We start from the raw sequence: 26,490 nt of genomic DNA, 5'->3' as shown, positions 1-26,490 counted from the left end.
ATTTTAAACAAAATATCAGCTGCTACAAAACACACGTTTCCATATTTATTATAATATAGGCCTAATATTATATCACACGTTTCAATTTTTTAAAAATCGGTTTCATGAAAATGTAGCGTCCCCCCTTAGGGTAGAGAGTAACATCTTAGGTTTGCGATGTGTCTCCTGCTACGATTCAGCAGCCATCTTGTTGATTTATGTTTAAACAAAACAAATAGTTGAAAATACAGAGGAAAATAAACTTTTCAAACATACAATACTTAGTGTCAAATAATTTATTATTAAACCTTATATCAACCGTATAACAAAGTTTTTTTGTGAAACCACTAAATATTAAATAGCGCTATAAAACAGAAGTTTATTTTTAACCGCTAAAGTATTAAATAAATCTATAAAATAATAGCTTATTTTAAAACCCTTAAATATCAAGTCGAGTACATCTATATACCAATGATATGAAAAATAAAATGTGTGAAAGTTTTCCCCATATAAAGTTTTTAAAACATGTCAAAACAAAATAAAATGTGTAGAAATTTTCCCCATATAAAGTTTTTAAAACATGTCAAAACAAAATAAAATGTGTAAAAATTTTCCCCATGTAAAGTCAAAATAAAATAAAAATCAAATCAAACCACCAGTTCATCCATCAGTAGCGTGGAGTGGAGATCCGAATAGGAGCCCAACCTGCGCCATCTTTGAACGGACCTTGGTGACCAGGGTCATGGTCAGAGAGCAGGGGGGCGCTGGGTTGTGCCTGGTAGGGCGTGTAGGCAGGGACCCCACTCGGCTGGGTCTGGTAATGCGCATGCGTGTAGGATGGGATGTATCGGTTTTCCGAGGAGCAGCTAGGAAGTTCCGGAGCCTTGCATCCGTTTCCGGTTCTGTCGGCCGAGTCGTACTCCCTGAGTATCCTGTTGTGTTGGTGGGTTACGGAAAAAAAAGGTGTGTAAATGGTGACATGGGTAACGGAAAAAGGTGTGTAAATGGTGACATGGGTAACGGAAAAAGGTGTGTAAATGGTGACATGGGTAACGGAAAAAAGGTGTGTAAATGGTGACATGGGTAACGGAAAAAAGGTGTGTAAATGGTGACATGGGTAACGGAAAAAAGGTGTGTAAATGGTGACATGAGTAACGGAAAAAAGGTGTGTAAATGGTGACTTTGGTAACGGAAAAAAGGTGTGTAAATTGTGACATAGAAGCAACTTTTGTTGAGCAACTATGGTGCTAATAAATCTTTGAAAACAAGGTAAACTTTTTAGTCAAGTAAAGTGGTTCAATGACTTTATTACAGTTAGCAGCGAAATGGATGGCAGGCATTGTATTTATCCGTATGAATTAATCATTGAATTTAAGTCGAACTTTTCATACCGATAATCTCACGACACGTGCTTATATTACTGAAGTTCGTATCAATACTAAATCGTAAGACTCGTAATCTAAGGTTCCATTAAGATACAATTTCTAAAGATGACTTTAAAACACACAGCTTCTACTATTGACCTTTAGAAACATGATGCCTATAGCTGACCATAAGACACAAGTCATCTACAGCTGACTTTTAAATCACCGTCCTCTATAAGACCAACTCACCTGAAGAACTCACCTGACAGTCCTCTATAAGACAAACTCACCTGACAGTCCTCTATAAGACAAACTCACCTGACCGTCCTCTATAAAACAAACTCACCTGAAGAACTCACCTGACAGTCCTCTATAAGACAAACTCACCTGACCGTCCTCTATAAGACAAACTCACCTGACCGTCCTCTATAAGACAAACTCACCTGACCGTCCTCTATAAGACAAACTCACCTGACCGTCCTCTATAAGACAAACTCACCTGACCGTCCTCTATAAGACAAACTCACCTGACCGTCCTCTATAAGACAAACTCACCTGACCGTCCTCTATAAGACAAACTCACCTGACCGTCCTCTATAAGACAAACTCACCTGACCGTCCTCTATAAGACAAACTCACCTGACCGTCCTCTATAAGACAAACTTACCTGACCGTCCTCTATAAAACAAACTCACCTGACCGTCTATCAGACAAACTCACCTGACCGTCCTCTATAAGACAAACTCACCTGACCGTCCTCTATAAGACAAACTCACCTGACCGTCCTCTATAAGACAAACTCACCTGACCGTCCTCTATAAGACAAACTCACCTGACAGTCCACTATGAGACAAACTCACCTGACCGTCCTCTATAAAACAAACTCACCTGACCGTCCTCTATAAGACAAACTCACCTGACCGTCCTCTATAAGACAAACTCACCTGACCGTCCTCTATAAGACAAACTCACCTGACCGTCCTCTATAAGACAAACTCACCTGACCGTCCTCTATAAGACAAACTCACCTGACCGTCCTCTATAAGACAAACTCACCTGAAGAACTCACCATCCTCACTCTGTAAGACAACAATGCCTGGCTCCAGCTCCAGGGCGTACAGAGGCTTGACAGCCTGTGCTGGCAGGATGGTCCTGTGGCTCTTTGGCTCTTCTTCCTCCCTGGAATACAAGAACAATCACATATTTCAGTTCATTTTAGTCAACTCACGTTTTAAACAAAATCTTTAGTCACTGTCAGAAACACCGAATTATTTGTCAGCTATCGCTAGTGATTTGTTACATTAATTGAGGTTTTTTTTTTTGTACCGACGACCTAAAACTGGACTATCCTGTCCTAAATCTAGACGTAACTGCTAGCAAACTGGACTCACCTGCTTGCAAACTGGACTTACCTGCTAGCAAACTGGACTTACCTGCTAGCAAACTGGACTTACCTGCTAGCAAACTGGACTTACCTGCTAGCAAACTGGACTTACCTGCTAGCAAACTAAACCTACCTGCTAGCAACCTGGACCTACCTGCTAGCAACATGGACCTACCTGCTAGCAACCTGGACCTACCTGCTAGCAACCTGGACCTACCTGCTAGCAACCTGGACCTACCTGCTAGCAACCTGGACCTACCTGCTAGCAACCTGGACCTACCTGCTAGCAAACTGGACCTACCTGTTAGAAAGCTCGACTTACCTGCTAGCAAACTAAACCTACCTGCTAGCAACCTGGACCTACCTGCTAGCAACCTGGACTTACCTGCTAGCAAACTGGACCTACCTGCTAGCAACCTGGACCCTACCTGTTAGAAAGCTTGACTTACCTGCATGGACATGTCCACAGCCAGTAAAGGATGAATAGAAATATGGCGCTGATCAGAAAGGCGAGGATCAGATGGCCGAACTGAAAGCCAGCAACTGTAATACTTGAAGACAAAGATTACAAGTCTCAACAGTGTGCATTTATAAATATAACAAATTGAGGCGGATTAAGCTTGGACTAAGTTTATCCATATCCCCTCCTATTAGGGCACTAGAACCTGGAGGTTATGAAGAGGGAAGGACACGATTGGAGCGATACAGTGTATCCCATGCAAGTTTCAGAGGCTGGACGATAAAATTCGGCGACCACTATAATTTTATGTTTTACTTTATTGAACAAATATTGAATATCTTCTATTATTTTGTAGACTTTGTTGTCATCACAGACTTGTAAGTTTATTATCCCTTTTTATAAGAGAGTCTAACTTGATGTTTTGCGAGCAGTGTTTCTTCCAGACTTTTTTCTCCGGGAGGGGGGGGGGGGGGCTTTTGACATTTTCGGGGGGGGGGGGTCAACATTTGTCGGGGGGGGGGGGAGCGGTAGACTTTCTTTGAGGGGGGGGGGCAGACCCCCCCCCCTCCCCCCCCCCCCCCCCCACCCCCGAAGAGATGAATGGAAGAAACTCTGCTTGTGAGACGTCTCCCTTCATTTCATAAAGATACAAGAGTCATCTTAAATTAATTAACCATGTAGATTACTAATTCAACAGAAATCACTTATAAAAATGTGCTAATCGATATGCTCAGTATGTTTTTTAACATGATAACACAGATAAAGTTACGTCTTTATTGCTTTAAAAATAAGAAATGTATCGATTCATTACTTGTGAGAATATTGTAGTTGAAATCCATGTTTTCTTTTGTAGGCCTACTTTTTGTGTGGTGATCGAACGATCTAATTTAGAATGGCAATGATTCTCCAGCAAACACGAGAGTGCGCGCACATACACAATCAGTATGCTATTGTTTTAAACTGTAACATTATAGTTCCTCGCGTGAAATATTGTGCAACATGCGATTGCTAACACGAAAATAGTTTTTATAATGTCTCGAGTAAGTAGGACGTCCATCATTCATCTCTTGCGGTCACCTGACTCGCATATTTAATAACGCAGGCGGTTAACACCACAACTACACAGTCCGCACACTAATCAATAGATCAATTCTATTTCATCTAGTCGGGTCGATATCAAATGTAGCTTCAGATTTCAGTTCAGAATGAAGAGATTTCATGTTACCACAGTAATTACATTTTTACTTACAGATTTAGTAACGTAGTATGTGTAAGATATATAAGTGAGCTTTTCCATTGACGTGCGCTTATGAAATTAAAATTTTAATAAGAAACGATATTCTATTTTTTCATCTAACGGTCGCGAAATGAAAGCTGAAGGAAAGTTTGATGGTCCCAACGGAAGGAAACGAGACAACTGATGCTATATTTTAAAAACACCCCAGATACTAATTCATTATCAGCATAATTATTAAAAAACGATGTGTCGTGTCAGAAGTTAATCGCACACCCCATACAATTACGTCGTAATAAATACACAAGACAATCAATGACGTCCCAAATATTGGCTAGCTGCTACACTGATTCTAGTGACTTATAGTCGCAGGGACCCTGAAATATTCAAACAGGGACCCAACCCTAGCTCAATCCGCCTCTGACTTACTGTTTAGATTAGGTTTCAAGTTCGAAAAACGTTCAAGGTTTGTTTGTATTCGGCAGTAATGCCCTACTCTGTTGTTTTTGGGAGGGGGTAAAATGCAGGGGTTAATGAACGGCGTTATGGACAGGGGGTATAGTGTGTTATGGACGGGGGGGGGTGTTAATGGAAAGTGTGTTATGGACAGGGCGTAATGGACTGTATGTTATGGACGGGGGGGGGGGGGTTAATGGAAAGTGTGTTATGGACAGGGCGTAATGGATTGTCGGATTATGCCCTGCTCCAGTCCAAAAAACAACAACAACAGACTACGTGTACGTGTATTTTTTCCATTCATTTCCTCATTATTTCATGTTACAGTACATGCGTATAATTACACTGCGATACTAGAAAGAGAGACAACTGCCTACATCTTGAACTGTTTTAGTGCATTTGGGGTCGTCCATAAATGACGTCACTATCGTAAATGGCGTATTTTATGGACAGCGAATTTCTATATCATTTTACCAAACTGGATAAAACAACATTTGAAGTAAACTTTTTTTAAACCCAGCTTTTAAATCAGCAAACCGTCTCAACATCAGTAGACGAGAAGGCCTACATACAGTGTTTCTTCCATCCTTTTTTTCTCCGGGGGGTGGGAGGAGAGGGGGCACTTGAAATTTTCGGGGATCGGAATAAAATTTCCGGGGGGGGCGGACACTTATAAAAATCTATTTCTATCTAAATTCCATTTAATTCGGGGGCGGTAGACTTTCTTCGGGGGGGGGGGGGATGCCAGGAAGAAACTCTGCCTACATATGTACCCACTTACTCGCTTATGTCCATAGCGTAGACCCGATCACTGTGTTGATGTGTTGTGTTCTCACCTGCCCTATAGCACACTCGCCATTGTCTGGGGTCAAGCACAGAAAGAAAACAAATCAAGCGAAACCAAGTGACTCCATAATTTCAGCATTACAGAAATAGTGTGCAGGTTATAATCAAAATTATGAGATATTACAATTTACTTCTAAATTCTTTCCATTGCGTAAAACTTGTAGATCGTTTACATGTGTTCGATAGTCACAGCTTAAAAACATGTGTTACAAGGTTTGAAATAGTTATTCACGAACAAAAAAAAAGTGACATGAAATTTTTAAACAGACGTTAAGAAATTGGAAATGGGGGGTCACGTAAAATTGACGCAAAACAAGTCACGTTATGGCTAGTGTCCTTACATGAATGTCTACAACACAAGAATGTTTAGAACTTACGTCTGTTGTGGGTCTCCGTCACCATATCTTCTAGAGTGAGCCAACTCATAATGAGATTATGAAAAAAAAAATTCCGCAATCGCACATCGATAATGCGACAGCTGTGTGTGTGAGCGTGTAGGAGGTGGGGGGGGGGGAGGTTAAGGGTAGATAAAACCACAGTCCAAACACGAGAAAATGGACCCATTTGGTTTGGATTAAAGAAATATGATACTTGTGGATTGAAGGGTGAATCCCTATCCACAACAAAAGAATAAACGTGATTTAAACGTGTTATCTAGTAAGAAGAATACCATCCTCTAACTTAAGTATTACAGCACGTGACCGATGTGAGCATGAGTGCACACTGCACACTTATTAAAAACAAATCGATCACACTTAAAGCTAGCCTAAATATCTCGGCTACTATACCATTCTGTTTACTTGTCATTTGCGCAGCCTACTCCGCGCACCTCTGTCATAACACGGACACATAATATGTCCTATAACTTTACTGTAACTTTTGTAACTAACTTTATAAACAAACAAAAGTATTGTCTGCCAATGACCAAGCCTGGTACTCACTTTGATCTAGACTATTCTAGACCTACCACGCGCTACCTGAGATGGCACGACACATGTCCAACACAGTAGAAGCTGGCTGAACTGCAAGGCGTAGCGACCCGTTACGGCGCCCGGGGCGAACTATCAATTTTCCTCCCTCCTCCTGCCTATTTATACATATAGTTATTCAAGTTGGTGAAAAGCGCCCACACCCTTCCTAGTTGGGAAGGTCGGTGGCGCTTTTTACCATTCACTATCCATCCCGCAAAGGTTTTTTTTTTATTGTTGTGGCACACGATTGATGTAGAACACATTTAAATCAGTGTGTAAAACCATGTAGCCTTTTACTTTCTTAATTTTGTGTATTATTTAATACCCCAACTTGAGGTGTTTTTTTTCTATCCCTTTTGGCGCCCCCTTAGGGTCGGCGCCCGGGGCGGCCGCCCCACCCACCTCCCCTAGCTACGCCACTGTTGAACTGAAGATGTTGCCTGTGTATTCATCAAGTGTAGTGTGTATGTTGCAACATGTGCATTTCTTTAGCTTTTTAATGTTGCAACATGTGCATTTATTTTTTCCTTTTTATTAGTCATAATTATGTACATAATAAAGACATATCAATATATAGATAGGGTATAGAATAGAGTATAAAAAAATGAATTATGAAGTATTCCATCTCTTCATCAAGCTGTCACATAGATGTACACATTACTTAACATAATTGAAGGAAACAAAGAGTAGTAGCTTAAAAGTATTTTATTGTGTTGGTTCATACATAAAGCAAGGCCTACAGTCTACACCAATGTAAATCTGCCCTAAACTTTTATCAACATTATCAACACACATGTCAAACATTTAGTTGACACTAAGTTTTTGTCAAAAATTTTGTTGACAGTGCATGTTAACCCACAAACCTTAATGTTAGACAAACCTTAACGTTAGCACAGAAAATGTTGACACAAAATGCTGTCATGACAGCCTTCATGTAATGGGGATATAAAAAAAATTAACAATTAAATGCTGTCTGTTATTGTTACAACAAACACATATAATTTCTATTTTATTCCATGAGAAAAATTCCACAATAAGACCTAGACAATGTAAGGGGAGGAACAATAATTGCTTTTACTAATTTACTAATTTGAATTAGTTTACAGAGGAAGTGAATGTGATGAGGGATATAAGGATACCAAAACCCATATAATTCACACAAACCCATATAATTCACACAATTTTGTGTGAAAATTCAGGAAAGATTTACAGTTATTTCTGTTTCCAGGTTACCAATGGATGCTTCTATCTCTTTATAAATAAACTTATTAACCAACTTGAATACAGAAAAATATAATTAAAAACATGTACGTTGTGAAAAAAATAAATGAAATATTTACATAGGAATCAAAATACTTATTTTTATTTACACATAATTTTGATACACATCTGATTAAAAACAACACCGGAGTTATAGAAGTTTGATGTGTATTTACAACACTTAGCACATCTTGCTAGCAATACAACTACATCTAGTTCATGTCACTGAGCTGTGTTAAAAAGAAAAAAAAAACTAACTGGTCAAAAAGCAATGAGAGAAATGGTTATATTTGCAGGGATCAATGCTACATAACTAAAACATCTTTAAAATGTACTATTTTATGTGATATTAATTTTTTTTTTTAAACCCATATTTAATATAATTTTTTTTTTAAAATTTGCCTCTATTTATGCATACTAAATCCAATAGGAGCTGTTAATTAATGTTAGAAGCTAATTAAGTTATTCAAACTGCCAAAATTCATAACCAAGTTAGCATTTTTCTTATTTCCCAGAAATATGTATTTTTGTTTGGCGTATGCCGTCATACAGATTCTTTCAATAGTACAATAATAGTTACTTCAAGTTATTTTTCATTTACAACTATTTTTCAAATTTGACATTTTTGCAGGTGGATTAAAATGTTTAAAAGAATATTTGACACTAGTATTAAAAATGTGTGCAGTGTTCTTATAACTACAACCCAGTTCATTAAACATTTAATGTGAACATCATAAAACTTAAAGCTCAATTGAATCAACATAATACCTATAAAACTTAACTACAGCTTATCGTAATATAAAATTCTACTCTTTCTAGAATTTTTAAGGAATGTACATCTTCATGTAGTTTATAGTTTCCAAAATTTAAAAAAATAATTCTTAATAAGCCAATGTTAGTAGAGAGTATTATTTAAATAAAAATTAGGAGTCAAGATGCTACTGAGTAATTGAAATTACATTATTTCATTGACTATTTTATTTTTTACAACAGTATTGAACATAGACAATAAAGGTAAAAATCTTAAGCAAAGAAAAAAAAATTATGGTAAATAAACATCTGAAAAATGATTACCCAAAAGTAAGTTTTACATATCATACTCGTACGTTTAGATCACAGACCTTCCACCAAAACCAAACACTTAAATATAACTGTTGGGAGGTTGCTGTACAGAAATATAGACTACAATTCATAACCTAATCACAAATCATCAACAGAGAAGGTATATATTTTAAAAAGCACGAAAAAAACATCATGAATTTATGTGTAGGAACAGAACAAACATCTCAATAGAAAAGTATCACTGATCTGTTGGTGCAGACTGACTAGTTAGATTTCTTCTCATATTCACTGTAAGCTGGAGGTGGTCCATGGTATGCTGGCGGGGCCATGCCATTGGCTGCTGGTGCGTAAAAGTTGTGCTGGTTGGATGGGTCATAGTAAGCGCTAGCTGCTGCCTCCTGGGCTTTGGCATCTACAGGACAGATCATTATTATCATTATTTTAACAGTGCGTATATGAAACAAGTTATAACAAATTGTTATATCCATCAAAACAGCATTTTATGGGGGAAAATAAAATACAACTAATGAAGTTTGAACATGTATCAACTGATTAAAGTAGATGAGCACAATTTAACTCATTTGCTACTAATGCGACTGTAATTACTTCATTTTACCTATAGTGTTTTCTGTCGCATTATTTTCATGCAAAAAAGCACTTCTACACTAATTACACTTACTAAGATAGCGCAAGAATACACATGAATTTTTTACCCAGACAAATTTTTCACACTTGTTTACGCATAAACTGTCGCTTCGGAATTATCCTATTTTTCCATTTGTTTTAAATAATCAGTTATTTGAATAGATTCTATATTATGTTAGATATTTAAGCTATTAAAATTGGCAACCAGAATCTATTGTAGAATTATAATTTTGTAAATATCAGAGATGATACTGAGGCACTCCGTGGCAGCCCCTACCACAAAGTTGGATCACTTAATTCACTTTAAATGAATTTCTTTTTAAAAAAAAATAGATTAAGTTATATATTTTCTTTGAGATAATATATTTATTTAATGAGATAAAACATTAGTTTATTTAATAATCAAATTTTGTGCCTTTATAATAATTAAATAAACAATAGCCTTATTTTTAAAACATTCCAAAGAAAAGTTGTTGAAGGTTACCTCCCTTAACTTAGGGATTAGGGAAGGGTTTTGAGATAGGCTTTAGTAGCTAATGAGTTAACAGACATATCTCCACAACCCAAGCCAGAAACCTAAATGTGCAACTAACCTTTAGAAATGACAATTGATGAACTGATGCATTGTGTTTACTTACCATGTCCATTAGCCATTGGTGCTGTGGGGGTGGGGTACATCATGCTGGGGTCCACTCCAGGATAGGGAGGAGGTGCTTGACTCATGTAAATGCTTTGAGCTGAGAAACGAGTTTAAAAATAACGAAGTTATAAATCAGTGCCTGTTGTTATAATAATCTTTGAGAGATGAGACATACATATTGAAATGTGCCAACATATAATTATAGAATACATAAGCAGGTAAACTAAAATTTAAAACTACCAACCTGGAGGTGCTGTTGGAAATGTGTCATAGGGAACCCATGAGTAATAGGAGTTTCTGGGAGGCTCGTATGCTGGGGGTGGGGCAGCATAGTAGTCAGCGCCAGGTGGGGCATAATAAGGTGGAGGATTTGGGGGTCTGTTGCGTGAGGCTGTAAGAATACAGTACAAACAAAACTGACACTTTTATATCATTATCAACAGTAAATTTAATTTTAATTAAACCTACAGGATTTAATTTTTAATTGTTTAAAATGGACAACATACCAAGAGAAGCAGCATGAAGCATGGCTTTTCCAAATTCAATGGCTCCACCATGAGTAAAGTGCATTTTAAACTTGGCTTCACCTTCCCAATTTCCTACACACACAAAAAAAAAAAAAATTTAAATGATTATTTGTGTTTGTTTATTGACAAATAATTCTTATTATGGGCAAAAAATTTACTGCTATTACCAAATTGTTCTGCTAAAATTCGGCCTTTAATATAATTTGCTCCGAAGATTGGCTGCTCAAGTTCCACTTCTCTCATCAGTAAAAATGGAAAAGAAAATGACTGCATTTGGTCTTTGTGGTCTTGGCTGTTAAAAATAACCTGTTAAATAAAAAGTTTACAAAACTTAAGATATTATAATTAAGCATCAGCAATATCATGTTTTACGCTACACATAAAGTTTTCAATGGTCCATGGGGTAGATGAAGTATTCACATGTTTCTATGACTTAAACATATTCAATAAGTCTGGTCGGCACTATGCCAAGCCACCTTTACTTTCCCTAACATGTCAGGTACCCACCAGAGCTGGATGAACTCAGGGAGGACCTAAAGCCTGAAGCTGGTATTCAAATGAGATTTCGGGTTAACACAGTTGCGCTTTAAAATCTGATCATGCCATCCCACAGATAAGGTGAGTTGAGTTTGTAATAGAGAGATCTTGTGTTTGGAATGGAGTTCATAAGTAACAGGAGCCAACTACTGCATGAGACTGACCCAGGCCTCTTCTCATGCAACCATCCTGAGCTCAGCAGTCACCAATTTGAAAAATGTTTTGTAAGCACAATGATTACAAAATATACAGGTTCAAAAGATGTTCCCCCTAAATATTTTAATCCATAAAATAAAACAGTTTAAAACATAGAAGTAAAAATATAATTACTCTGTGTGTTGTTAGATAAATCCTGCCCTTCTTTTTTCCTTTCATATGCACAATTGAAGGTGGCCCCTCAAATGTCATCTCAATTCCATCATAGTAGATTAATATTCTAAAAATATAAAATATGAACACCAACTTTTAAAGAAGATCTAGAATATATATAAAAAGTTTACCACAAACAAAAAAAGAGTAGGCTAGACAGTTGCATTGATTTATGTAGCATAGGAAAACCATGAATACCAATCTTGATACAAACAAGAACTAGATCTCAAAAAAGTATTATTAGGCCTATTTTCAATGATCATCAAGTTATCAACTAAGCCTACTAACTACTAGCAAAACAAGCTAATACTTTGTAACTATTGGCTGTTGATAGCTACTAGAGAAGCTAGCTACAAAAAAACTTTTTTTTACTTTTTGAAGTCAATTACTGAATTAGGCCTCTCCACTACACTTGACTACACTCCTAGATCTAGGCCCTAATGATGCCCTAATCTGTCAATAAAGTTGATATTTAAAATTTTTGGATGATTATAGATACGGGTGTCAGATAATAGACTCTTCCTTAACTTAAAATAGGTTGCCTTGTTAGTAGTATTGTAATCTCGACTAATTTTATGGTTAGAAATGACTAAATTAGGGTTAGGCGTATCCCGGTAGGACCAGGAGGGTTGGGGTTAGGGTTAGCATTGACATTAGCTCATTAGCCAGCAATGTGTGTATTTAGCTAACTACCAGTAACCTAACACCCCTTTTTAAAAGAAGATTCGATTATCGGACACCAGTGTAAATAGGCCCTATTCTCCCAAAATTTTAAAATGGTTAGGGCAGGGTCTAGTCTAGGCTAGGGTCTAGCTAGGGCAGTCTCTAGGCCTATTGGACACTATTTATTTTATTCGAAGTGACTACTCGGAAGAAGATTTTTCTCCTCAACGTCTCCACTTAGTCGGCAAAAGATAGCTCTGCGCATGCACAGTGACCTATGGCTAGGGTTAGGGCTAGAATGAGGGTTAGGGGTAGGTTTAGGGATAGGGCTAGGGTTAGGATTAGGGATAGGGTTAGGATTAGGGATAGGGTTAAGGATGGTGTTAGGGTTCTGCGGTTGTAAACACACACATGCACAGTACCATTAAAAACATCGCCGCGAAGGCAAGTCGTAGTTTCTCTCCATTACGCATGCATATCTTATTCCGGCTAGCATCTGTCTAATTTATTTGGTTAATGATTAGGCCCTAATCTAAAATCTAAAGAATTTCAGTTTTACCATACTTAGTAGGCTATATATATAATATTATCGAAGTGTCTACTCGGAATAAGATTTTTCGGCAAAAGATAGTTCTGCGCATGCGCAGTGACCTATGGCTAGGGTTAGGGCTAGAATGAGGGTTAGGGGTAGGATTAGGGATAGGGATAGGATTAGGGCTAGGGTTAGGGATAGGATTAGGGCTAGGGTTAGGGTTAGGATTAGGGCTAGGGTTAGGGATAGGATTAGGGATAGGGTTAAGGATAGGATTAGGGTTGGTATTAGGGTTCTGCGGTTGTAAACACACGCATGCGCAGTACCATTGAAAACATCGCCGCTAAGGCAAGTCATAGTTTCTCTCCATTGCGCATGCGTATTGCATGCGTATCTTATTCCGACTAGAATCGGCCTAATATTATATATATGACTTTTTAGTAACTTTTTACTTTATTCATTTAAAAAAATAAAGAAATATTAACTGATGGTCTGAGATAAAGTGAGTGATTGACTCATTGAGAAATGAGAATGAATCACTTGAACTCAGAACCGGAGAATAGCTGGGTAATCTATCGTTTTGGGTACGTAAAATCGCCCGCGGCTATTAATGTACGAAAACGTTACCTCATTGTCAAGGCTGTAATAGAAGTATATTGTGATATGTTTGTGTCAAATATTATAGATAAATGAATAATAAACCTAAATCAATGGCTAAATATATCAATATAGGCCAGAAATTAACTTTAAACAGCTGTGTCTGCAAGCAAGATTTGCTATATAAACAGCAGCCATTTGTAAAATAGAGTGACTTCCGCCTGAATCTCGCGCTAGATCTAGATCTATATGTCTATAAATATTATAAAAATAAAATTTTAACAAGATGGCTGCTATAGTAAATGAGCGTGGTTGCATCTGTTGGAAACATCGCTGGTGTTCATTTATTACTGAAAAGTTTTAATTCAAATGTTTAAAAACAGGTACATAAATGAAACAAGGAAACATTTTTGTATTTTTCAAAACATAAATCCTCCTCAAAATGTGAAATAATTATTAAAATGTAAGGAGTCACCTGTTTTTCACATTACTAGTCGCGGCCGATTTTACGTACCTAAAACGATAGATTACCAATTAGGCCGCCTCATTGCTTAGATGGCTGGATTGACCTCTGACCCTGAAACGTCACGCGTCGTTTTCTGACGGTTTTTACGTTTATTTTAGGGTCCAATCCACGACATATGAAAAAACTGTTAATCTCGCAAATTCTTATCATTATTTTAACACAAGATGCTAATAAAATGGATAATATGCCTTAGAATGCCAGAAAAAATCGCTAGAATTGTAGTAGTAAATAATGAGAGGATTTCTAGTGGAGCACTCTCCGTATAAACTGAACCGCGGCCAAAAACGACCGTATAACGGGGAAAACGGCCCGTATAACAGTAGATTAATATATAATTGAGATATTTACCATGTATATTTACAGTATTATGGATGATTTTTACCAAAAATCCAATTACCCCGTAAGTAACCATGCGACAATTTCTCTCTGCTATTTTTAGTAACGTTGCATCATTGTTACGCTAGTTGCCAGACAGAAACAACTAGATCTAGTTTTTTGCGGAATGAACTGTTGAGTCTAGTATTTTAATTATAATTCAATTGTAGCATGTGCGGAAAAAGTAAAATTATGGACATTATTATTGTATTAGTAATTTTATTAGTATATTGATTTTTTCTTCACTGTGGGCCGACAGTTGCTGCATTCGTGACCGGTGGTTAACCTCGTCAGCGCTGCGTGGCCTATTCGTTTATATAATTAGTGAAGCTCGTTCAGTGGCCTTTTTCAGAGCTAGGCCTAATTACGGGCGATTTTTAGACTTATTGATCGGCCGTTAGCCTTTTTCAATTTTCATTGCTGCGTATTTTAAAAAATGCTCGTTCAGCGGCCTTTTTTTTTTGGCGCTAAATAATCTGTTTACGGGCATTTTAAGCGTTTATTTATTTTATTTTTTTTAAGCTAGATGTAGATCTAGTTAAAAAAATAATCTAGCATGCCTGATATGAGAACTTTAAAAAAAAAAAATAATTACCGAACTTTTAAAAAAATGATCAGAAGTAGGAAAGTAGGTCTGTTTTTCAATTTGCTTGAAGAAGGGGGGGGGGGGGGGGGGGAGAGAAGTGAAGACGCCGACCATCTCGTGTACACGTGTTCATTCTATGACGTGTACTATAGGCCTGCTGAAGTCACGGTGACCCCGCGACCGTGGTGGGATTTTTCATCAATAGGATAGTAAACGCAAGCAAGCAATCACGCGAGTGACGATGTTTGGAGATTTTATTTTAAAAAAAATCACATACGTCATGTTTTCAAGATGAAAAAAAAATGTAATGTAAAAAAAAAAAAAAGACACTAATACCATGTATGAACCTCAGCTGCCACACTGTTGACTCAATATAATGTGAATTGAGTGTAAAATAAAATGTATTTGTATTTATAAACTATAATATCATTTTAAGCATATTTATTCTTTAAAATTAGAATTTGAAATAAAAATATTTATTATGGTCATTTGATTTATGCAGGTGTTCATTATTGCATAAAATGGTATGAATAACATGTAGATTAGAATTTAATAAATAATAAAATAACTAGATCTAGTTTTATTATCAAATCAACCAGTTACTTTTTGTTATTTTCCGGTGAGTAAATTACCTAAGCTGACGCAATTACCATGGCGGGAATTAAAAGCTCGTGTACACAAGTCGACGACGTCATGTTATGCCGGTCGAGGACCAAGAACGCTGCTTTGTCATTCATTTTCCATTTTTGATTAATTTTCAAATTCTCTCTTTTCTCGTCAACCGAGTAAGCTAGATATTTAAATGTGGTGTCAAATGTTCTCTTAAGGGGTAAGGAAGTTAATGGTGTATTTAAAATAACAGAATATTTTATTTTAAAAAATCCATAATTCAACCTATTATAGGCCGTTCGAATTCACAGCTTCCGGGTTTGTTGTTTTGAAGCCATCTCACGGCTCATGCGCTTATCAAAAATGGCGACCAGTTTCGCTTTCACTAATGGGTAGAGCGATATAACTAATGATTACGAAGCCATCGTTAATTTAAGAAATCGGAACTATCCGTTTCTATTTAAGTCTGTTATTTAAGAATTGTCGGATCTACTTTTGGCCTAATTTCTATGTTTGTCTCGCAAGCGGCGCCTTAGTGAAAGTAGCTCTATATAATTCTTATCTTTCGAATCAAATAACTATAAAATACCGCAGGTATTTTTAACCAGACTATTGCTATTTTTTACTTGAAAGCATTAATTTTACACACGTTACAATAAACTGGTAATAATTTATGGTAGGCATGAGATATGCTCTGTAAGAATAATAATGCCATTTTATTATAATCTTTTTTGGTGAACACGAAGCGCGGGAAAATGTGTGACGCGCAAGAATCCAATCATTCGGCTAGATTTATGACTGTTTTTTATGTCACACCTAAAAATAGAATGTTTACGCTTTCTTCATTGATGATCGTTTTCATTATTTTTTTAAACTGAAAGTATGAATTATTAGTTAGATTTCAGGTTTTGTAACTTGGTATACTTACCCTTTATCAAAATTAAAAACATAGCATGCTGATTGTGAACAAATATAGTCATAAAACACAAATATAAAGTTACAAACAATGCGATGTCGGGATGTGCCACACCCCCTCAAGAAAACACGTGTTTATTAAGCTGTTTATCTCACTTTACAACAGTAATTAAAATTAATTTTCAAATTTTTATCACTTATTGGGTAATATTAAGCACATATTTACTAAAAATGCAAAAAAAAAAACAAAAGCAAATTCTGTTTTAATGAAGGTCACGGGTCAAGTTTTTTTTTCCTTCTGTCATGTTCAGTGGAGGGTGCCACAGGCTGACCTGACTTTGGAATTTTTTTCAGTAATAATGACTTTGCACAGAAAGTTAAAATATGCTAAATTGGCTTAGTTTACTAGTGTGCAAGCTATTATTGATACATTTTTAATAAAAAAATCATTCTGTAATTCTCATCAAAAAGCCTAACCTATTACCAATAGCTGTTCCGAATCTCACCTTTCACCAGAGTAGATCAAAACTCCTCCTTGAGCATGAGAGCTGTTCAGTGACATCTTTTTAAACTTATAATACTAGCAAGGCAATTTATGGCTCAGTTTACTAATAACAGTCATATGCTAATGTTCGTATTGTAATGTAATCTGTATGTTACGTCTCAGTATGATCGAGAATCTAGATATTTGTTTTGATAATAAACATGACGTAAAACCGGAAGCGGATGTTATCGAAGGGTGGAGAATTCTTTGTAGAAAAAGAGGGGGGGGGGGGGATTTTTCAAGAAAAATCTTTTAAGAGAAATAATTTCCAAACGTTAGAAAATTCTCATGCAAAACATGTACTAGATCTATCTTTAAACCAAAATATTTTTAAAGTAATGCAAACTAAAAACATTGATTCATTTCTATAACTACTGCAATGGTTAGCTTATTCGGCCCTTACCGCCCTTCACCAATAAACTTAAATCTGTACATAGATTTCTAGAATCTAGATCTAGAATCTATAAAATAATTAACAGACAATTATGAATTTTAACATACGAACTAATACAAATGGACACACATATATTTTATTAACAATACCGAAAAATGATCGACTTAATTTAAAAAACAGTGACACACTTAGGCCTAAGTTGCCTAAAATTATTATTAGTAGGCCTATTAAAACAGCGATGTAATAAAATAACGTTGAAATATTCTCAGAATCGAAAGTAGAAAAATAAAAAAAAAAATGGAGTAGCTAAGCTGGAAATGGAAATAGTTTAGTAAACAGGTATTATATTATAAGTAAAAAAACGCTTGTAACAGTCATTTAAAATTTGTTAACTAGATCTACATCGCGGCCTTCTAGATGTTTATTTCATATTTTCATAGGTTCAGTTGCAAACTTAGGATGAAATATAATTTTTTTATTTTGGGAGTTTGGAGTAGCAGCAGTACGTACTAGAGATACTCACTAATTTTAAATTTCGTTATTTTTCGATTTAAACATTACCAATGGAAACTAGAGATCAATCTCTAATCAATCAAATACTTAATTTGTTGAAAATAAACTCATTTGGAGCTTAATTACTGATTTTTATTAATTGGCCACTCCAAGCATTGCAAGCCAAATAATCCGTGACAACCAGATCGCCATTACTTTTCTGAAGAGACGAACTCTGCAGGTTTGACCTTGCAGCTGATTTGATTTTAGCAGAATATGCACAGTACATTTGATTTTATTACCACATTTCTATTCGTATGGACACTGTCTTCGTCAGAATAAAAAATCACATAATGGAATTAGATCTAGAATTTTTAAATATTTTTGTTTAATTTTTTTTTAAATGGAAGGGTGTTTAAAAAGGAAAACTAAATTCAAATTAATGAACAACATGTTCAAGAATATATAGTTAGTATAGATCTAATCTTTTTAAAGATATTCAATCCCATGCATGTTTTATTAACTAGTGTAAGTGTTTTAGCAATGCTTAATTAGGGCAATTCATAAAATATAGCGATGTCATTGTAAAATTAATCTAACCCTCTTCTCTCACTTCACTTGGGACAGGTGTGTTATTTACAAAGTTTTGTCTATGCTCAGTTTAAAATGTAAAGATTTGTAAGTATTTGATTTATTTTAAAAAACACTGCAATAGCATTCAAATTCATCAAGTTAGCGAGAAATACATTCTAAACAGCGTCACGGGCAGTGCGCGTGACAGACATCTCGCTCGCTTAGTTTTGTCAACCAGAAAAGTTAGCCTATCAAATACAATTAATTAGGCCTATAAAATAAAAAGAGGCCAATCGCATTAAAATGATCGCCTGTGAGCGAAGATATATGCAAATTACAAACATCGCTAGCCCGCCTGCGTTCTTTTGTCAACCAGCGAGAGAAAACTCACAGCACAGTGTGCGCATGTGCTAAATCTAGTCCAAGTACTTTGTTATCCCAAGTTATAGGCCCTAATTAGTATTATAGGTCTAGATTAATATAAAGTTCAAATTAAATGTATTTAATTAAGATGTGTGTCTATTTGATTTTTCAAATGTCAGCGCATAAAAATTAATCACCCGAGAGGAGAATTAGGCCTATGCCTATGCATTCCAAACATCGACACAGGCCAAGTGTGACACACGACTCGCTCGCTCGCGCTGGTTTGTCAGCGCGAGAGGCATCGCCCGCCACAACGCCGCCGGCACAGCACACACATGTCCTAGTCCATGCGTACTTGGTTTACTAAGTACTAATTAGTAATGTAAACCTAGACTCAACGCTAAAATCATTTAATTTATCAGGCCTCTAAAATCTTAATAATATATAATAAAATATATAAATATCAGTGGCGTAGCGAGGTCGGGTGTCACCCGGTGCGGCACTTAATGGTGTCACCCCCCCCCCCCAGAGGCGTAGCGACCCTTCCCGGGGACAAATTTTCGATTAGCACCCCCCCCCCCCCTCAATTTTTCGATTTGCATCCCCCCTCAAGTTTTTCTCTATATATTTTGCTATTTTTTGCCTTGGTGTCACCCCCCCCCCCTAAATGGTGTCACCCGGTGCGGTCCGCACCCCCGCCCCCTCGCTACGCCCCTGATAAATATATTTATATAATATAAACATTACTAAGCCTAATAAATGTATCAACGAAGACCAGTGAAAATAATATTATAATTAACCTAATTAAAATTTATGAAATCAATAAGAATTAAGACAAATTAATTAAGCTATAACAAATTTGAAAACAAATAATTAGGCCTAAATAAGCACACAAAGACCAACGCTCACTACAAATTCCCCAGGGATCAACACAAAATTTAAAAAAAAAAAAAAAACAGATCGTTGTGGTTTAAGGCTAAGGGCTTTTAGAGTCTTAGTATAATCCAAAAGCCAGGTGAAATATCCATAATTAGGCTTAATTAGTCTAATTACGCTAGCAAAATAAGCTGAAAAAGAGTGTCAAGTGAAAAGAATACAATTATATAATATATAAGCAGCGAGAGAATACTACTGTACAGCTTCCGTAACAATAGCGATGACGTCACAATAAAAAATTACGTGCTTTCAGTGACCTTTTTTGGCTGCCGATTTCTTAAAATGGATTCAAAATAATTACAATATTTTTTCACTAAACGATCAATCTAATAATACTCTACCTTACAGTGCCATTTAGACACGTAACAGTCCTTTATTTAAAGTTTTTAAACAACTCAAACTATACCCATGTTTCCGCTTGACCTCCATGGTCGGAAGCAAATTTAAAAAAAAAAAATCTGCCAAAAATAGCTTTGTCATCTTCAGATAGCTTAAAATACGCGAAAAAAACGCCATTTTTCGCGTGATAATTATTTTTAAACTTAATGTTAAGGTGGTCTCTCGAACAAAGCAGTAAAAATTGCCCAATCGTAGGCCCAGGTGAGGTAGCCATGTTCTGGTTAGCAACCAAGGACGCTTTAAAGTTAGTGAGCCTCGCTAGTACGTACGTAACTTGAACTACGTACGTAGATCTACTAGATTATCTAATTCTAGATCTAGATCTAAGTTCTTACTACGTACTGTACTACTACTGACTCACTGACCACTGAGGTACTGAGTAGTACTGTAAGTACTGAACTGAGTAGCAGTAGGCGAAGAGAGTAGGTTCAGTCAGTACTCAGTAGAGTAGTAGATCTAGAAATCTAGTAGTGTGTGTAGAGGAGTTCCCAAGAGACTAAAATAAAATTAAAATCACTTTGATTCATTGGTCCACTAGCGTAGATCTGATGATATTTCGAGTCGCCCCTTTGAATCCCTGTCTCCCCGGCCTGCTTCAATCAACCGTGGGGCTTGTTGCATTGAGTTTAATATAAACTCAAAACAATAATATTAATATAAACTCCCTCTTTTCAGTCGGTCAGGCCACATACTGCACACATACAGTGTTGTGTGTCGTGCCTTAACCAAAACAAACTCCCTTCATATCATAATGGATATTTATTAGTTAATTAGCCTAACTTATTTATTTTATACTGAGATTACACATTTCCTGTATGATGGTATAGCAGTAAGACTATAATTTTTTTAGTATTATATTTAGTTTTATATTATTAAAATTAATCGAAAAGCTTTTAATAACAAGGTTTTATGTATGCACTTTTATGAAGAATATAAAACAATTTTATTTTTTTAACTTTCTCACCCTCTCCACCATCACAAGTAGTTAAAAAGTCAACCCCCCCCCCCCCCTCACGTTAAGATTTTTATGATCGCATTTCAGAACCTGAACCACCTGAGCATAGAAAAGCAATGTCTTATGTTTGTGTCGTTTGCTATGCTACATACAAATTTGGCCATTAGGCTTACCGTATTTTATAAATGAGATCTTATATATGCTGTTTCTTTTCCTGTTGAAATATGAATACAAAAAATACATACATTTTATTATGATAAATATGTAGCTGCTGTACTTATGTCATGGTTTGATCATTAATCATTTGTCTATCAGTAAACCACTGCACCTCTCTTCCATCATAACTTGTCCTCAACATTTAAATTTATTTTCTACTTTCAGCACAGTGCTCTAACAGTGTTACATTTTAGAGTCTGTAAAATGCACCTTCCAACAGGATCTACTTCAGCCTTTGGTCACCAAAGTGGTTAGTTTTGTTCTAGTTTTGAAACTATTGCAAAGATTTTTTGTTTAAAAATGTATTAAATTGATTATTGAAGGAATGCTTGTTGTTACCAAATGATCATCAGTAAGTCTTGTTTTTACTTTATTGATATCAAATTTGAAATTGTGTGGTTGGTACAATATTCAGTTTTTAATTTCCTCATATAAGATGCCATATGAATCTAGTCTTTAAGGTTTGATATCAAGAACTATTTTTGATTGATTACACACTAAACTTTTTATTTTTTTATTGTTTCGAACCTGAGATTTCACCTATTTTTCTTACCTTGGCATCTAGATGGATAATATATTGTGGTCAGTTCTATGCCCAGCCACCCTGATTTTCCCTTGATTAAGTACCCATTAGAGTTTGGTGGACCTAGGGACATTCTAATTACTCAAGTCAGGGACAGGTGCTCAACTTCTTTGGGTTAGAAGTCATGCGCTCTACCGATAGCACAAATGAAGTAGAGTTCACTTTTTTCTGGGACCTTGGATTATAAATGGATATTGTGGTCTCTCCATGCCATCTCTTTATTTAAACTGATTGTTAATTCACTAAATGACAAGCTTTAGTTAGAAATACCTTTCTATCATCTAAAGTACATTTAAAATATTTCAGGAAACACCAGCTCTAGGTCTCCTGTAACTCCCCGCCCCCAGTCACGGCCGTACGCTGAATATGTTGCCCAGCAACAGAGGGTACTCTCCTCATGTCGGAATGTTCACAAAGACCTGGCAGATGGTCCGAGACTATGGCGTCAAATGATGATTGGCTTCACATGTGCTGGCTTTGTTGGGCTCGTTATGCTGGTGCTCGGCACTGTTTTTATTGCTGAAGCTGTTGGCAAGCAGCAGCCTATTACTGTCATGTTGTGTGTGATGGGTATTGGTGAGTCATTGACAAATTGATGTCATGTTGTGTGTGATGGGGATTGGTGAGTCATTGACATATTGATGTCATGTTTTGTGTGATGGGGATTGGTGAGTCATTGACTAACATAACCATACCTAAAAATTTCATAATAATTATACACGCATTAGTTATTATAATTATTCGTAAATTTCTATTTTTTTATTTTAATGCCTTAATTTTCAGTATTTGGTATAATCATCCTTGTTGGAACTATAATTCTTGGAAGACTTCTTATTTCACGCAAGTGGCTTAGATGTCAAGGACGTGACACAATTCCAGCATCCCAGTGCTTTCACACCTGTTCTGGTAATGTTACAACTACTTCTAGTCATTTGATTCCAGCATCACAGTACTTTCACACCTGTTCTGGTATTGTTACAACTACTTCTAGTCATTTGATGACAACTCTTAAGACAAAAAACTAAGTCAGCATCAACATTCTAAGTTTAGGGGGATTTTTATCAAGTTTTAAAGTAAAAAGTCATAGTTTGGTTGCTTAATGATCAAGGAAAGTAAAAAAAAAAATCAAGAGCACCAGACATTTACATACATGTATATTGTAGGTCAACAAAAAATCCAGTGAAATAATATTAAGTTATCATCAGCAATAAATAGCTTATTTCTACAATTATTGTTGAAAATAGAAATGACCCTCCTCACCCTTTATATAAAAAAAAACTTTAAACATGTTTAAAAAGAAGCTTTTAGACACTTGGGTCTAAAAAATAGAGGCAATGAACAGAACATACAACAAATTGACCCATAAGCCAAAAAAAAATTGAATGCTATTAATCATTGACTAGTTACATTAAACATAATTAAAATTAAAAGTTAGGAGCTACTAGTTATAACCGAATTTGAAGTTGTGTAAAATAAATTTTGCAGCATACCCAAAGCCCTTCTTAAAATGTGTCAGCCCCACCCATGTATTCATATCTGTGTTATAAATAGAAAGCATAAATAAAGAAAATAGTTCATCTCAAAGTAAAACATGGCCACAACACAAAAATCAATATGCTTATTGATTTGAAACTTTACATTCTTTTGGATCTAGCTTTACTGAAATATCTATCTGTTAATTCAATGTTCCAATGATAGTATCAGTTTTAAATAGTATATGTATGACATACATTCCAATAACAGTTAGAAAGTGTAAAATTTTACTTCTAACCATTTACAGACCTGAACACTCAGACTTAAAAAACGAAAGTACCGTATATATGTATATATATATATAGATAGATATATAGATAAATAGAGGCTACATTTATATATAGTCATGGTGGGGAGGGGGGTGGCATCCTAAAAAATAGCACTAGTATTGATGCCAATGTTTTAAATTAGTAGTTTAGTGCCCTAAAATGATTTCATTAAGATTCTACTTTTGGGATGTCTGGTATTGTTATCAAGAATTTGCATTCAGTATACATTATCTTTTATAGCACAACCATGTCATAGTGTTTGCAAAATTTTTTGAAATTTTCATTAAATAATTTGAATTTTGTCATCTAACTATTCTGTGACCGTGTTTCAGTGATCTACAGCCCATCCCTGGACCAGCTTGGGGCCAGTGAGGCCATGGTAGAGCCACCCCCAGCGTATGATTCTGTCATTTCCATAGTGCTCCACCCCATCCACGGGTCCAGTGCTCCCCCCTACATGGAGCAGCCCGAGGATGATATAGACCAGACTACAGCTATGGTGCTGCCACCTAAGTACGATGAAGTCACCAAGCCTTTACCGGAGTATTTTGAGGAGGAATGTGTGGGGTGAGCTTGGACCATGTAAGGGAGCAAACTGAGCCAAAACTTTTCAAAATACATTTTAAACATGTAATGCAACAAAACACATCAACTAACATTAATCAGTAAAGTAAAGCAGCTTTTATAGAGTCACGTGAAAGTAACAAAAAATAGTTACATATATTCATAAGTTTACACTAAAATAATTGTTATCTTAAGGATATCTTGTAGCAGATAGTCTATCCACCCACTACCAATTACCTTGGGTTCAACATTGTGGGCTTGGGCACTAGTGTCAGAAGTTGGACTTAAAGAGTAGGACAGTGATAGTTTTCATACCAGGAGGTTTGCATATCAAACTTTAAGTATATCTGTAGTAGTCAATCTTAATGTTTGTCTTAGTTATATACAGGAGTGGCTGGGGTGGTTAGACCATATTGTCTTCACTGTATACAGGAGTGGTTGGGCTGGTTAGACTATACTGTCTTAGTTGTATACATGTATGGTTGAGGTAGTTAGACCATCTGCTAAAGGTGTATACAAATGTAGAATGAAAATAAAACAACACAAAACTATCAAGATAACGAGCCTCTTTTATCAGATTAGTGAGGCAAGCTTTATTTCTATCATTGAGCTCATTACTAAGTTTTTGTATGGATATTTTTTAAAGTATTAAGTATATCATTTACTACTGCTTTTTGTTATAGCTATAACATGGTGTGCTAATATATGTGATTCCCATTGTACAGGACGACTACACATACAGTTGCTTGTGTGTACATACTTAGATATTTATTTAAAGCCTATGATGATAACATTGTGGTGGATGGGTGTGTTAATTAGTGTAATGTGCATACCATTAATTAGTATGGTGTGGTACGGGGATGTCAAATTTAATGTAGTTTGATGGGTAGGTGCACACCATTAATTAATTAATATGATGGGTGGTGCACGAATAGTCATAGTGTGGTGGGCGGTGTAATCTTTAGTTGTATGTGAAGGGTGGGTGCACTCTTAAGTGTAATGTAATTAGTGTATTGAAGTGGCTAGTGCACTAATTAGTGTAAAGTGGTTAGGTGCACTAATTAGTGTAGTGAAGTAGCTGGGTGCACTAATTAGTGTAGTGAAGTGGCTGGGTGCACTAATTAGTGTAGTGAAGTGGCTGGGTGTACTAATTAAATTAGTGTGGTGAAGTGGTTGGGTGCTCTAATTAGTCTATATAGCTGTTGATGTTTTATTGAGTTTTCAGTTATTTACGATAAAAAAATATTGTTACTTGTACCAGTAAGTAGAAAGATCAATTTATTTTATTTAATAATTAAGTAACATTTTAAGTGATAATTGGTGTTAATTTGGTGTATAAAGGTTAGAACTGTACTTGTATTTAGCAGGTGGAAAGTTAAAATAACTGAATATGTAAGCAGCCTGCCGTAAATTGTATGTACATTAAAACAAGAAAAAATCAAATCTGTTAGTGTTAGTACTTAAGCTTTATTTATTTGTTAATTTCAATGTAAAATTTAGACAATAGCTCATTTTGATCAAGTTATTGAAATCAAATTGTTTACACCAATTATACACTTTGTCCATGAATTTTATTTGTAAAGCTAGTATCTGTGTTATAATTTATACTTCAACTCTTGTCCTATTTCATGATTTAATTTTCTTTTTGAGCTTTCAATTTATTGCAAAAAAGAAATTGTTTTCTATATCCTATATGTAAAACTAAACAAATAGAGACATATTCTAGGTAATTAGCACACAAAAATATTATAATTTTCTAAAAGCTACCATAAACCAGCAATAATTTGTCACATGATTTGCTCTTGTATTTTAGGGTGAAATTAAGTTTAATTTTATTGAGCTTCTGGATCCTCCATTCATGTTAAAAATAAGACAGGTAACTCTGCTGCATTTTGTGGCCAGCAGTAGTGACAGGAGATGTTCTACTTTTTGGACACTCAGGGTTAAACACTCAAATTTTGCCTGAAACAAATAATTTAACCTCAGCAGTGTGTAAATAAACCGCTTCTGTCTTCCCCCCCACTCCCTCCTTAAATCAAGTAGTTGCTGTAATACATCTCTTTTTAACCTGCTATTAAAAGATGTTATTTCTGTTGCCAGTATGAGATCATTGCATTTAACCAAATCTCAGC

General features: G+C 35.8%; 3 protein-coding genes across 3 annotated transcripts; 1 reads left to right on the top strand and 2 right to left on the bottom strand.

The window, feature by feature from the left end:
• Positions 1-282: 282 nt before the first annotated feature.
• LOC131935164 (uncharacterized) lies at positions 283-6,189 on the bottom strand. The gene is made up of 5 exons (XM_059291532.1): positions 6,101-6,189; positions 5,659-5,739; positions 3,177-3,278; positions 2,400-2,522; positions 283-911 (listed from the first exon to the last, which is right to left on the bottom strand). The coding sequence occupies exons 2-5, from the start codon at positions 5,670-5,672 to the stop codon at positions 647-649; spliced, it is 504 nt and encodes a 167-aa protein (XP_059147515.1). The 5' UTR covers positions 5,673-5,739; positions 6,101-6,189; the 3' UTR covers positions 283-646.
• Positions 6,190-7,381: 1,192 nt separating this feature from the next.
• Positions 7,382-17,259, bottom strand: LOC131935147 (WW domain-binding protein 2). The gene is made up of 7 exons (XM_059291499.1): positions 17,044-17,259; positions 11,696-11,801; positions 10,996-11,134; positions 10,808-10,900; positions 10,546-10,692; positions 10,300-10,398; positions 7,382-9,428 (listed from the first exon to the last, which is right to left on the bottom strand). The coding sequence occupies exons 1-7, from the start codon at positions 17,097-17,099 to the stop codon at positions 9,280-9,282; spliced, it is 789 nt and encodes a 262-aa protein (XP_059147482.1). The 5' UTR covers positions 17,100-17,259; the 3' UTR covers positions 7,382-9,279.
• A 489-nt stretch (positions 17,260-17,748) lies between these two features.
• Positions 17,749-24,667, top strand: LOC131935152 (uncharacterized). Its single transcript, XM_059291508.1, has 5 exons — positions 17,749-17,814; positions 21,575-21,659; positions 22,299-22,568; positions 22,776-22,898; positions 24,127-24,667. The coding sequence occupies exons 2-5, from the start codon at positions 21,614-21,616 to the stop codon at positions 24,363-24,365; spliced, it is 678 nt and encodes a 225-aa protein (XP_059147491.1). The 5' UTR covers positions 17,749-17,814; positions 21,575-21,613; the 3' UTR covers positions 24,366-24,667.
• Positions 24,668-26,490: the final 1,823 nt, after the last annotated feature.

Source organism: Physella acuta, unplaced genomic scaffold (assembly GCF_028476545.2).
Source record: "Physella acuta isolate Inbredline_101_S28 unplaced genomic scaffold, ASM2847654v3 ptg000133l, whole genome shotgun sequence".
Taxonomy (NCBI): Eukaryota; Metazoa; Mollusca; class Gastropoda; family Physidae; genus Physella; species Physella acuta.
The sequence above is the reverse complement of the archived record's forward strand: the minus strand, read 5'-3'. Positions and strand labels throughout refer to the sequence as shown.